The 14,615-nt window shown below is 38.1% G+C and overlaps 1 protein-coding gene and 1 non-coding gene across 5 annotated transcripts; one reads left to right on the top strand and one right to left on the bottom strand.

Moving 5' to 3' along the window:
* Nucleotides 1-11: 11 nt before the first annotated feature.
* Nucleotides 12-14,186, top strand: LOC143897697 (homeobox protein rough). Of its 4 annotated transcripts, none has more exons than XM_077406523.1 (7): nt 12-574; nt 712-906; nt 3,059-3,148; nt 4,386-5,643; nt 6,182-6,440; nt 9,199-9,433; nt 12,677-14,186. In XM_077406523.1, the coding sequence occupies exons 4-7, from the start codon at nt 5,443-5,445 to the stop codon at nt 12,897-12,899; spliced, it is 918 nt and encodes a 305-aa protein (XP_077262649.1). In that variant the 5' UTR covers nt 12-574; nt 712-906; nt 3,059-3,148; nt 4,386-5,442; the 3' UTR covers nt 12,900-14,186. The 4 variants fall into 4 exon arrangements, with proteins under 4 accessions (XP_077262649.1, XP_077262650.1, XP_077262652.1 ...); XM_077406524.1 differs by having other exon boundaries at nt 653-906; XM_077406526.1 differs by lacking the exon at nt 12,677-14,186 and adding an exon at nt 10,349-12,670.
* Trnar-ucu (transfer RNA arginine (anticodon UCU)) lies at nt 477-549 on the bottom strand. The gene has a single exon. It is a non-coding gene; the product is annotated as a tRNA-Arg (tRNA).
* Nucleotides 14,187-14,615: the final 429 nt, after the last annotated feature.

Here is a 14,615-nt window from a genome sequence, read left to right as displayed (position 1 = left end):
ATCTGCCCTTAAAAATACAATCCTCTGTATATAGAGGTTTTTAGGCTTTTTTAAATAGAAGCTTTTTTATAATTTCATATGAAAAATATGAGAATTTTATATGAAATATGAAAAAATACATATATGTATAGTTTAATATATATATATGTGTGTGTATTTTTTCATATTTGCTTTAAATATGCCGAATTCTAGCGCGAGTTACGCAGAGCCTCCGAATTAGATTTCAAATTGCATGAATACGTGCGTGTATGTATGCGCGCGCGCGTGTGTGTGTCCAATACTATGTGTCTACTATACAAGTCTAAATTTTATATTGAGTAATGTAATAATAAGTAAATTAATAGAAAACACATTCTGATTTGCCAGGTTTTTCATAATTGTTTTTTTATTACTAAGTATTTATATAAAAAATATAGACCGTACAACTGTACAAAACGAGAAAAGAAGAATGAAAAAAAAAGAAGAAAAAGGAGTACCATCCCTTGTGGGGATCGAACCCACGACCTTTGGATTAGAAGTCCAACGCGCTATCCTCTGCGCCAAAGGGACTTGGTAGTCTTTCTTGAAATAAAAAGTAATATAGCTCCATTAATTTATCGCGATAAAAAAAAATTATTAACTTTTGCATATTAGTTTGATATTTTATTTTTAGAATCTTTTAAGAACGGTGAAAATTGCTTTAAGGAGTAAAGGATGTATTTTCTTCGTCAGATCGAGGAGTTCGGGAATCACAGAGAGAATAAAAGATTGACAAAGATTATTTTGAGAAACATTTATGATCATATATATATTGGTCGATAAATTCTAAATATGGAAACAATTGTGCGATATAATGAAAAAAAAGTTACCATGGACTATCCTAACGATAATTGGTTCTCGTCGTCCCAAGTTTCTAAGCAATAATAGGTAAGCTTCTTCATAATTTTATTAGATACATAAGCCGATCTGTGTTGTAACAATAATCTCGCAATTTTAGAGATATTTATAATAATTGAAGAAAAACATTTTATTTATTTCATGCACGCTATCACTTGTATTATTTTACAAATCAAGAATCGTTTTTTTTTTATAAGAAATGCGAGGTCACTAAGTTTTTCAAATAAAAATATTTTTTTCATAATAAAATGGATATACAGACGTTACAGTATATGTATAATGACTGACAGTTCATAAGAAAGCGTATAACAATAGTAAGAAAACGGTAGCAGAAAAACTTGTATTATAATAAATCTTTTTTTTTTAATCTAAAGAGAATCTAAAGAGAACTTTTCCTAAAGTCATTCAAGAGGGCAATGTAAATATTCTTCTTGTTTGACGTTACGAAGAATAATGAGTTTGCCGAAATTGTGTTTTATAAGCGACGCGTTGGTCGTTCGTATTTCTAAATTATTCCATGCGAAAAAAAATGTATGTGTATGTGAGCCAAAGACTAAATAGAAAAGTAAATGATAAGGTAAAAAGAATATAGTAATGACAATACAAAACTAACATAATAATATTAATAATAAATTTGTACTTTGAGATATCTCAGGATTGACTGTATCAATTTTATTCAAATTCTTCGAAAATTAAAAGCTCACATGAATATCACGTCGGAAAAATACTTTTAAATCTTTTATTTCAGCTTCGGTGTTGATTTTGTTCGAAAATATATATTCGAAATAAGAATTCTAGAGAAATTACTTTTTTATTCAGCAATAGCTTAGAAATCTTACTACATGCTTTCATTTAAATATGAATAAATAAGTACAGTATGATATCAAATAAATTGCAAAATTGGCTGTCGCGTTCAATCTTCAGTTAAACGTGAATCAATCCTCGACGTCCAACAATCTCCGAGGATACATCTTTCGGAGAGATTATTCTGTACAGACTTTGCCGTACAAATTAATATATATTCGATATATTTTAAATAAACATCTTAATATAGTTTAAAATATATTGCAATTGTGCATTACACACATACATTTTATTTAAAAGTGAAAAATTTGCAATTTTATCGCAATTTTTTACTCGCGGCTCCGATTTATTCATTCAGCGCGACGACCGAGCCAAAATACTTTGAATAGCCTATTGTTTTCCTGTTAATTGGAAAAAGTAACAACAACAACAACAACGCAACATATAACAATAATAATAACAATAACAATAATAATAATAACAACAATTTGTTTTCCATAGAACACGTCGATAAACGGCGCGCATCCGCAATGTCCCGCGACGCCGCTCGTCCTCGTCGGCGTCGCGTTATTGACCGTGGGGATAACGATAATTGTATTGTCGCGTCGCGTCGCGTCGACGACGACTACACGACGACGAGAGAAATCAGCGTGAGCGTAATAATCGTAATGCCGACAATAGGCGACGCACAAAGGGAATTAGACACCCATATACACGCGAGAAGCGTTAGAGCGCGGGCCGCGGCGGCGGGCACCCACCGCGGCGCGGGCGCGTTGCCCGCCGCGCATGCCACCCCCGTGTCTCCGGGCTCTCGCCGGGGTTGGCTCCTCTCTAATTACATCGATCTCCGACCGCCACCCGATTGGTCCCAGCATCCAGAATCCGCCTCCACCGCTCCGCCGCCGCCGCCGCCGCCGCCGTGCAGGTAAATCTCATGCGAACGTGAAACAATCGGATCATCCGGGAAACCGAAAGGGGTGGTATGGGGCAGAGGGAACGAAGGGGTGGTGGCGGATGGTCCATGATGCTGGGATGCCGCGGAGAGTGTTGCCCAAGTTTTTTAGCCGCCGAGCGTCGGCGAGCGTTTAATAGCCCGGGGGGAGGCTTTGCCAGGAGCTCGCGTTGTCGCTCGTTGTTGCTATATCGCTGTTTCCGTTCTGTCGCCGCGTCATCTCGCTTGATCTTTTGAGGAATGGAATGGCGATGCGGATGTGTACAAAACGTGATGCACGAATTAAAGATAATTGACGGATAATATATCGAAAATGAATATTGGAAATATTGCGCATCAAAATGAAATTGAAGTGAAATAATAATGACGCGTTGCGTTACGAAATATCTCGAAAATTTTAATTGGCAACGTTTTGTGTTTTTACAGACTGAATTTCCTACACGGATTCTGAATTCGATGATGAACTACAGCGAACAAATTAAAAATTGAAATTTTCAAGGCACATTCGAATCGGAGGTAACAGTTTTATCATTTGACTCTCTGAGCCTTATTTCGAAGAAAAGCCCTTTTTTAAATATTTTTATAACGTAAAAATGATTAATGATCCACGTTTTCGAAAAGTTGAGTCCAAATTCATCGAAATATCTATCAGAAAAAGCAACGACAAAGCACAAAAAGTAAAATTTTGCACATAGACTAAAATATTTATCGTAAAAAAATTAAGTAATGCTGTTAAAGTGTAGGACATCCTATATATATACATATATCTAAGATAACGTCACAAACTTTATATTTTATAACGAGTTTAAACTTTTCGCAATTGGATTTACTCCTCGCTGCTTGAATAATGTAACATCTGTATTAGAAACGGCCGGTCGAGAATTAATACTTTGGTCAAAGATTGGAATCGAAGGGGAAACATTTGAATGCCAACAAGTAATAATAATCGGGATTCATCGGCAACGCGTCGTTTCATTGCAAGAAAATTGAGAATAGAATGAACTCACAGCAATCTCGCTGTTCACGCTAAACCGCGCGCGCCGGTTCTTTTTTTCATTCCTATTCGCGAAAACCCCCTTTCATTTCCTCGCGAAACAACGCACGATTGGCCTCGCGATTATTAAAATAACTCGTATATTATCCTTCTTCATTGTTTATTAAAAAATTTATCCTCTTCTTTTTATTGCATTACGAATCCATGCACATGCACGGGTTTAGTGCAGGTGACATTTATAAAACTACATGTATTTTATCTTAAAAAAATCGGGATATATCTCAAGTCGCGAGGTTACAAAGATATTTATTATTTATCTAAGCATAAAAGAGACCGCATATTACGATTTGCCGGAGATTGAATTTCAAATTCAAAAAAATTGTATTTCTGTATATATAAATATACGCAAATAATTGATTATATGATTTTATACAATTAGAGAAATGTGTATGACATATTGAACAATCCACTAATTGTGAGATGAGCTCTATTATTAACAATTCCAGGCGGTAAGATCATTTCGTATTTATAGAGCCTCTAAAATTTAATGGTTTATATTCGTTGAAATAATTGTCGACCTGTTCTAAAAAGTAGGTAATTAAAATATATTATATTGAATACGTGTATACGTACGCGTTTGCGACAAATATAACACCCCTTGATATTTTTATAAGAAGCTATAAATTTTTTAGAATTTTTTAAAGAATTTATATATAATTCATTATTATATAGATCGTCATACGTAATTTTCGTTTTCAGCAAGAATCTTCGTCCTTGGACGACGTCACAAACGCTTCGCGACATTCGAAGAAGGCCGAGACCGGAACGATCAATTCCGGGGATATCCTAAGGGGTATCGCGTGTTTATCCGTTCACAGGAAGCAAAACTTTCGGCCGCACAAATGCGGCCGCACGTGCGATTTCGCATAGGGGCGGTGCAGCGCCGCACGGGTGAGGGAGGGTGGCCGAGGGTGGAGTGATATCTCCGGATGGAAGGGAGATATTCCTCCCGTACCGCGCGGTCCCGCGCTTCCAGTCGGCACGAGGTGAGAGAATGGAGGACAGCCAGGTGATTCAGACGCGCGTGCCACCCCGCAGAAACTGACGACGTCGTCCAGCTCGCGGAATCCGCCGCACTTATTCTGATCCTCGGCCCCGCGGGGCGCCGCATACGGTGCGAATTTTTCGAGAATCCCGCGGGATAACTTCAGTCATGATCGGACAATTGGATTCTTGTGAAGTTAATTACACCGGAAGTTAATTCGGGACACAGCGACGTCGAGTGAAAATGAATTTCGATAATAATGAAAAGGAGCAATAAGCAATCAGGAAATGGAAGAAAAGTGAATTACATATGAGAGATAATCGGGTTTATAAAACTTTCAAGGAATGGAAAATTTGGTTTGTGAAACCGTGAAACTCCCGCGTTCTAGAAATTCCAAGTTCTGGTTCTTATGAACGTCTTGGAAGCATCGAGTCCTCCGAATATCGGTCAAACGTTTTCTAAAACCGATGTAAATCCGTTGACATTTGGACGGAAGAGATCCTGAATCTTTTTTTGGGAAAAAAAAACTTCACGTTCAAGATCTCAAGATCCATTTATTCATCCTAGAAGCGAATACTCAGACAAACACAGAACACTTCCGAGGTTTATTCTTCAATAAGAAGAAGAAATCTTTCAAACGTCTTCTTTATTTGGAAGAATTCCGCCTTTAAGGAGAAAGACTCTTTCTGGATCATCCTGGCTTTACCTGGAAGAAATATTCGTAAATCCTTCGAGACGCCGTATGAATCATCGAATCTAGAGTTCGTAAAAATGTCCGCGAAGAAGACGAGAAGGCCGTCGTCGCCGCGACGTTTCTTCGCGCGGCTTTACGGCCATTTGGAGGCGACGAAGAAAACGGAGGATGACGAGGACGAGGATCACGCGAGAGAGAGTTCGGATTCCTCGCCGGAGATCACGGAGAGAGCATCACACGCGCTTTCCGATTCACCCGAATCACACAAAATGTTGCCTGTGAGTAGATCCCTCTCTCTACTAACATATTCGCACCCGTTAAATATTAAAGAACGAAAGAAGTATTAAATCCCAATACTTTTTGAGTTAAATAACATTTTGTCATTTTTAACCGTCATGTGTGTCGAAATTTATTATTTTAACACAAAACAGTATTATTTTAACTCCATTGGTTTAGTTAAATTAACGTATCGAATAGGAGCAGTGGCGACCTATATAGAAATGGTTAAAAGTGACTTAAATTGAATACCATAATTTAACACTACAAATTTAACAGTGTAACTAGACAACTGTAAAATAAGATTGCGACATTAATCGAATGCATATGTGTTTTAAGAAATTGCGCGGAAATAAGTCTGTATTTAATCCCTCTTTCCTCCTAACTTTTTACGATTTATTTTTCTCGAACCATTAAAAAAATTTCTTGGATTTTGTGAGAGATCGACCCTTGTTTAAAGTTAAGAAAGTCTTTTAAGTCCGATCGATGTGTATCGAAATATATCTGGATTAAAAACTGTCACCGTTCCATCTTTGCAAGGTGTCACACGCCAAGGACCTCGAAAAAGTGCCAAGCGACGTCGCGAATAGTAAAATATTCGAGAGCAAGGAAACGAAGAAGGACTCGGTGCTCACGGGGGTGAGACTGCCTTTCCTGCACGGATTTCTTCCGCGGGGACCCGGTCAGACTTTTCATCTAACGCAGCTCGCGCATCCGCCCACGCTGCCGCCGCATCTTCACGTTCTGCCGAATCATCAGTCCATCGCCGAGCACCACTTTCAAGGATTCTCAGCCTTCCGTAAGCTCCCGTCGATTTCGCGTTGTAAATTTCAGTTTTTCGCAATTAATACGCGGCACACACGTGTCTTTCATTGTCCTGGAAGAATCATAATCAATGAACATAAATCTTTTATTAAATTTTATTAAGTCAATTTTTTAATCAGGCAATAAATCTAAACGTTTACCAACGCGACGTAATTAAATTAGCTTTGACAAATGTTGCTTTATTTTTACTAACAATAAGTAATTTCATTTGGCTTAATAATTCGCGTTATCATTCCGAATTTTTTGAAAATATCAGGATTGTTTATGGCTCTTCGGATTTTAAATACTTGAAAATAAACTGGCCTCACACCGAGGTCCTTTACGTTAAAATCTATAGTAGTAAAACGAGCAGTTGGATGAATCGTTAAACATTTTGTGAATATATCAAGATCTTAGCGCTGGAACGGTGGTCAATTGGACGTTCAAAACATTTTTTATTCAAAATTATAGTATACTATTCATATATAACATTAGTATATAGTAAATTATATTCATACTAAAATCTTGAATTTTAGAGGATGGATTTCATATAATATTCCACGTGGCATCCTCGCAATGTATTTTTGATCAAGAAACAAGCATTCTGTTTCATCCGTGCATCCATCATGCATGGAGATATGTACATGAAAATATAGTTGACTGCATAACGCGTCTCTAAAAACTCGATTCTCTTTCTCTCTCTTTTTCTCTCTCATATTTTCTAGCCCCCTCCTCCTCTTGCCGTAAGCTGAGAATCGAAAAACGTCTTTGCGTTCGAGTATTCGCGAATCAGTAAGCAGATTTTGTGATGTCGCATTTTGTGATGCCGCCGAGCGGACACGACCACCGTCCAGACGGGGAGGATATCGAGGCACTCTTCTGTCGTCTCCTCTGCGCGACAATGGCGCACAGTCCCACACGGGAATTATTTCGAGGAAATCAATTCAGATGCCTTTTGAAATCTGTAGTAAAGCTTCCAACATTTTTTTTTTTTTTCAATGGTCCGGCTTTTTTTCTCGAAAAATATCTTGTTCGTTTATATCTGTTTTTCAGATTTTTAGGCACATCAGGCGTTAAAAAGAGCACATTATCTTATTATCTTAAGAAAAATTATCTTACGCGGAAAGTCGACGGATTTTTGATAAAGTATATTAGAAAATAGAAATCTATATGAAAATTGTAGCTTCTTCAAGTACAAAAAATAATTATTTGTTTCCAAAATACTCGACATTCCGTTGAGCTATCATATAGTAATCACCTAGGAACGTTCGGCGAGTAATTGTTTTCAAACGGATATAAGTTTTGTTTTAGAAAGCTGCTACGAAATTAAAAAATTTAAAGGAAACTTTCCGAACGATCTCGTTTTTCGCTCGTAATCTCGATCGCGCGATTGCCCGCGTGTCGAAAATTTTCTAAATCTTCCAATTGTCTCGGAAACTATTCGAGCTACACAACGTTATAGAACGGTATATCAGCTGTGAAACAGGAGCGTTCCGACCGAACACCCCTCGCAGTTAAACGATGGATTTAAAAAAATGGGACAAGTGCGGTGTGAAAAGCGACAGCGGATTTTGACTGGATATCACTTCCAACGGTTTTTACAAACGGGCTTTCCGAGGATATCCCGCCGAGGATATCGCGACAGCCGTTGGCGAAGAGGGGAGGGGGACGAATTAACGAATTTCACTCTTCATCTGGAAAGTTTGACAAAAACATTGCGAGAACAAACCGCGCGCGGTTTTATCCCGCTTCGACACTTCGTCGCGATATTGTGATGAGATTACGAGAATCGCAGTTGGTATTCCCTGAAAAACCTGGCTCTCTCTCCTCTTCCTCTCCCGGCCCGCCTAAGCCTCATGCACAAGCCACCGCGACTCGACTCGCCGGAAAATACACGCGCCGGGTGTTTGTAAGTCGCGCATTGCCGGCTCGAGGCTTAAATTGTATCGCGAGGAATCTATACCTACGGCGATGCCTGGTATCACGCTTTGATCCCCGCGATCCCAATTTATTCCGTTTGAACGTCGAGAGAGATGCTTAACAGGTGCCGCGGTATCATCGACGTAATACAGAAATGAACATATGCTGTGCGAGAAATAATTTTTCTACCTCCGTTTATTGCTACACTCGGTGGAAGAAATGTTTCAGAATTTTTTATATTATTAATCAGAATCTCAAGAGATTTTCTCAGATTTTTTAAATATAAATTGAAACATTTTTCTCAGAAAAACTCGGACAAAATATTAATGAAATATTTCAGATTTTTCTCGAAAGCCCTATCGCGCGGATCTATCGAATTGCTCTAAGCGGTTATGAGGTTCAAGGCGCAATTAGTATCCCGTGTCCGCTTTACGCCAGATTGGACGAAGCCTCGGGAAGCCTCAATTTCCGATATCGCTCTGTTTCTTCCTCCGTGTTCCCCTCTTCGGTACATCCTAATTATTCCATCGCGAAGATGAAATTACACCACGGTCAGATTTATTTCACGAATCCCTACCAAGTGTGCTGGAAAAAAAAAACGAGGATTATAATCAAATTGAAGTATTAAGAAAGCAAATTACAACGCACGCGTGTCCAATTTTTAAATTGTTGAAAAGTGCGTAATCAGTAAAATGGTTTATCGCATGCAGATGGAATTAAAATAATCGCATGGACATCGCGTGACCATCATACGCGAATGAATTTTCTAGACAGATGTCCGAAAGGAACTTCTTATTGTCCCTGATGCAGAATTGTATTTCTTTCTTTCGCAGTGGCGCGCAGAAGAAGGAAAGAAGGCCGACCGCGAAGACAAAGAACGACGTTCAGCGGCGAACAGACACTGAGGTTGGAAGTCGAGTATCGGCGGGGAGAGTACATCTCGAGGGGACGCAGATTCGAGCTCGCAACTTCCTTGAGACTTACCGAGACGCAAATCAAAATCTGGTTCCAGAACAGGCGCGCCAAAGACAAAAGAATCGAAAAGGCGCAGCTAGACCAGCAGTACCGGTACTCATTCAACTCGCACTCCTGTTATTACATTTTGTCCATTTTCTTATCTAAAATATAATCTCGTGTCTTTCTCGATTTCCTTACGAATACCATTAATGGAATTCGCTCTTCTAAATTCTTAACCGTTTCAAAAAATTTGATCTTTTTTACGTTTTTAATCAGGTCGTGATATTTTTAGTTCATTAAATATCTAAATTTTTCAATTCCTGAACCAGTATGTATATTTCGCACGAATTCTATATATGCATTTCTATTCGCGTATCACTTCCTCCAGGCAGCTGTAGCACCACCACTATTGCAGTGCGTTATTTCTTCGCAATATTCTGTAAACGCAAAGACTTCCAAGACTTTATAAGCTTTAAGGAGATGCGAAAGGCAAATCGATTTTCCGATCTTCCAAAAGGACATTCTCTCGTAAGTTAGGATAATTTTATTTGCCGCTTATTATTTCTCAAAACCACTTGAGCCACGCTGTCTAATTTCTCTTCGTTGAAACTAACGTGGGAAAAATGGGAGGACCATATGGAACATATGGCAATTTTCGCATACGTCCCACATCCTTGCATCCCACGCACGATGCATCCAGTCGATTTGTTATCTTGTCAGCGTGATGTATCGTGCTTTCATTGCGACTATTAACGCACCGGCCATTAGTTTCGTCAGCTGTCGTTAGAATTTTTGTAATTTCCAACTTCAGTAACGGAAACGCAACGCAAAATTATAATGCTCAGATAATTTCCCCGAATTGAATCTTATTTTAGAGATTTAAGCGAAGGTTAAAGTCAATGTAAGATAAATATCTCAAAATTAAATCAGAAACTTATAGTTATGAGAAAGAAAAGTGTAAACGAATATGTCAGCAGAGCTGTTGAACATGTACAATTGCATTTAACAATTTATTATTTCATACAGGAAACCTCCGAGAACTGATTCAGCGCAACCGAAAAGGGGACGACGTCCTATGAGGAAAGTAAAATGTTAAATAAGACTTTTCACACGAGGCCTTATTTTCGAGAGACGTAATTTTGAAAATTAATAATTGCACGCTTTCTAGATGAAAAAACATCCTATTATTAAATTTCTACCTCGCGGTAGCGGCTATTAATGTACATAAATAAAGAGCGATGTTCCGTTCAATAAAACAGTTTGAAATAATTTAAGCTACTAAACGAATCCAATTTAAATGAATCGCAAATTGTGACAGAATTCGTAATTTTGCGCGCGAGTATAAATACAAAAGCATTTGAAGAGTGAGAATATATTTATAAATACTTTTCAGAGAGAATACCTATATAAATATACAACGAATATATGAAATTATAGATAAAGTTCTATTCTAAATTCTAACGTGAATTATAGATCATCTAAAACGGATTTAAAGAAATTATGCCTAAAATATTAAGATTGCTTTCATCTTCTCGATAAAATATTATATTTTTTCATAAATTCTGAACGTATAAATATTTTGATAGCTACTGACAAAACCAACTGATTAATATATGAGATAAAGCCCCTAGAAGTTCAATTATTAATTTCTCAGCTTCCAAATTAATTACTTTTGAAAATAAAATGTATAAAAAGATTTTATTTTCGAGACTTACTCTTTTCCATAACAAATCATTAAAATATAAAATAATTCTCAAGTCATCCTGGGCTTTTTGAAACCTAAATTCTCCAATTTTCGAAATGCTGCCAACAACGGGACTCGAATAATTCCTCTAAATATCCTAAATCGCGAGAACCGTCGACCATCTCACCCGAAATCAAACTCCGAATCCCGTCGCGAACAATTATTCCGGAGAACACGGCCGGCACGGTCCGGAGGAGAGACGTTGCCCGATGAAAACGGCACCCTCCGTAATGCGGGGCGAGACGAGGCGAGGCGAGGCGAGGGCGAGGCGAGGTGCCGAGAGAACGCCCCGGCGCCGCACAAAGACCGAAATTTGTATGAGCTCCTCCTTCCGCCGCAGATCACAATAGCGCGGAGACGTAATCCCACTTAAGGCTATTTAGCGGCGTATCACATCGGTGTATCAACTCCGGTCGAACCGCAGTCGAGCGTCGAGCACGACGCGCCGGGGTCCGCCGAATCTCCTCGCCCTGCACACCCCTTCCTTCGTTCCTTCGTTCCACCCTTGCCACTCGCCGGGAGTGGCCCCGGATGTTATTCAGTCGATATGCACCTGACGCTCGATAAACCGGATAAACGACCGGATAAATGCATCCCCCGTGTGCTAACCGCGGGATTTTCTCATCCACTTGTCGCAACCCTCGCGCATTCACAGGACGCACCGTCCCGATCGGTCCCGATCAGTCCTGATCTCCGCAATCTCCATTTGCTCCGAAAAACGTTGAGAGGCACATTTACGCGACATTTCCAAGGGAGTTCTGAGAAGCGAGTCGATAGATTTTTATTCCCAACGGCTTTTAAGTGTAGGACCCCTCTGTATCTAATAATCAATTTTTCTAAACCCCAAGTCGTTGAAACATTTGAAGTTAATGTTGAACATTGGAACGTTGCATTGAATTATCATATAAGAAACTTCTCGCTTTAGATTAACGCTGTGTAAATGTCAATCAGAGAATTGTTACCCCAGCATCATCTTTTGTGGATGAAGACTTATCTTCATATTGGATCCTCTTTCTCTTTTTTAGTCACTGTTTCCTCATTGCTGAAGATTGGCTACTTGCTAATTCTGGCGAACTTTTTCTTATATCTTGTGTTTCTATTTTGAGTATAGTGCCTGCGTATATAACTCATTGTCAGTTCACCTTTTTAACATAAAATATTACATTTCGATTTAAAAAATAGAGGGGACAGACTGTCGAATTGCGTTTTGTCAAGTCTGTTAGATCGCATTATAACAAGCTCGATTACGTTCTAAATGACTGAGATCTCAACGGCGGAACATCTCATAACAGTCTTCATTTAACAACCAACCAGGTATTTAGAGCGCGAACGAGCGGAGAGGGCTGCCGACACGCGATTCACAGTTTAAGTAACGATTCCGCTCTTCCCTAATGCCTCGCCGAATAAAAGCGGTTACTTCAAGCAAATGGAAGCACCGATCACGTTGATTGCTCCTTTTTTTACAATCTATTTCTTTTACAGACGCAAGCAATGTTCGCACACCTAGAAAGCATCGAATGTCTTACGTTTATGATCCCCTCCCCCCCCTCGCCATAAAAATTGTTGAAAAACAGTTTAACTTTGTTGTTAAATCTTTTTGTGGTTTACAGAAACTTTGCGGTGTCGAACGGCCTGGTGAACCTGCCGCTTTACAACGCGACTGGATTCTGCGGCCTCTGTCTGTACAAAGATACCTACGGCTCGGTGACCAACCACTCCTGCATCTCCGGCAATCCCGTTGTCGTCGACTCGTCTTCGAAGAATCAACCGCGTTACAGCAGCAGTGGCAGCGAGACGTCCGATAATCCGCCGAACCTCGTGTCCACGACTTAATTAAATCCAACGCGCAATCACCACGTTCATTTAAGACACACACACACACACACACACACACACACAGTCTGACAATAAGTTTATTTCTCTTTTTTTTCTATGTTATGCGATATAGAGGCAGTTTCAACAATCAGTTTTCGGCGTGCACGAAATGATGAGGCATTATAAATATCTTTCCTGGCATTATAGTGATAACTACAAAAGAAACAATATCTGTTGATATTAAAACACATTTTCTTGCATTATTTTTTGTTTTAATTTCGTGACTTCAGTACTTTTTAGGCAATGTGTAAATATAGTCGTGATTGATCAATTTAGTTTTCAGAGTTTATCAAAGTGTTGCACAAGTTTTTTTTTCAACCTTCATTCATTAGGCCTGTTCGTTTTAGCTTCGTTCGTTATCAGTAGCCAGAATAATGGCTTTAATATTTCCGTTATATCGCTACCGCAAGAATCTCATTATTTAAAGATACCCAGATATCTGTGAATGATGAGAGATTTTAAATGAAATATTTAATATCTTATACAAATCAATAATCATAAAATTAGTAAACATTTTGAATAAAGTAAAAATAATTATCTTCGAAACTATATACATTTTCGTTAAAAAGGCAGAACTTAAATTTGTACATTGTACTATTTAAAAGAATATTTCAGTATCGAAACAATATTAAGATGGCGATATCGCAAAAGAATACGGCAATGCCTCATACAAATCTTACCAGCACTCGCTAAAATTGGAAAGTGTCACAGCTTGAACGAAAAAATGTAACGTTGGTTTAGTATGGATCAACCTATAACGAAACGCATTTCGACTGCGTTATTGCTAATAAGTAACACGGAAAAATTTTCAAAAGTTTTGAGAAAATCTTATCTTAGATACCTTTTTTACTTCGGATGTTAACTTCCGCACATAAAAAACAAGAGTAAAACGGATTTCCGATCAAGATTTGCTTCGCTTGGAATCACACCTTTCAGGTCTAGAATTTTTAATTATCAAAACTGAATCACTGAAGTAGTAAAATTATTAGTTTATAAACTTACCTTCAATTTTTCTTGTTTTCTGTTATTTAACACGCTGAGAATAAAGTCGATTTGAAAACGATAAAAACAAAGAAAAATGTTAACAATATCATCGAAAAATCAATCCGATCACAATTAATCGTAATAGTAACGTAACATATAGAGTTGCAATTAATTATATAAGTATAATAAGATTTGAACATGTTTTATCTGTAATTATTGCTTAATCGATAACGAGAATACACGAAATTGCAAAAAGATAGATATATATATAGTTTTATTATTTATTCATGTTTCGCAAACAGTTCATATAATTAGTGCAGTGCGTTATAAATAAGTTCAAGTAACTTTTAACAGTCGATGCATAAGTACAATTTGCAATTGCATGTATTTCACGAGTTTAGGGGAGAATGAAAAGACAGCTCTGTAGACTAAAAAAAACAAAAGTTTATTAAATGCGTAAAAATAGCGTTACAATCTAAAATACACATACAATATTCCTATTATGTCCTAAACAAATCCCAGGTGTTTTAATTTAGGATCTCTACGGGTTCGTTTAAGAAACTTTCAATTCCTAAAATCTTATAACTGTAAATGCAAGATATTTTGCTCCGAAAGATTCCAAGATTCCATCCGATCCAAGAGAGAATTTAGAGTTTTTAATCCTCTATTAAATTCTTAAGCTTTCTGAAA

This window comes from Temnothorax americanus, unplaced genomic scaffold (assembly GCF_048541705.1).
Source record: "Temnothorax americanus isolate GAGA-0224 unplaced genomic scaffold, ASM4854170v1 Scaffold21, whole genome shotgun sequence".
In the NCBI taxonomy this organism is placed as follows: domain Eukaryota; kingdom Metazoa; phylum Arthropoda; class Insecta; order Hymenoptera; family Formicidae; genus Temnothorax; species Temnothorax americanus.
The sequence above is the reverse complement of the archived record's forward strand: the minus strand, read 5'-3'. Positions and strand labels throughout refer to the sequence as shown.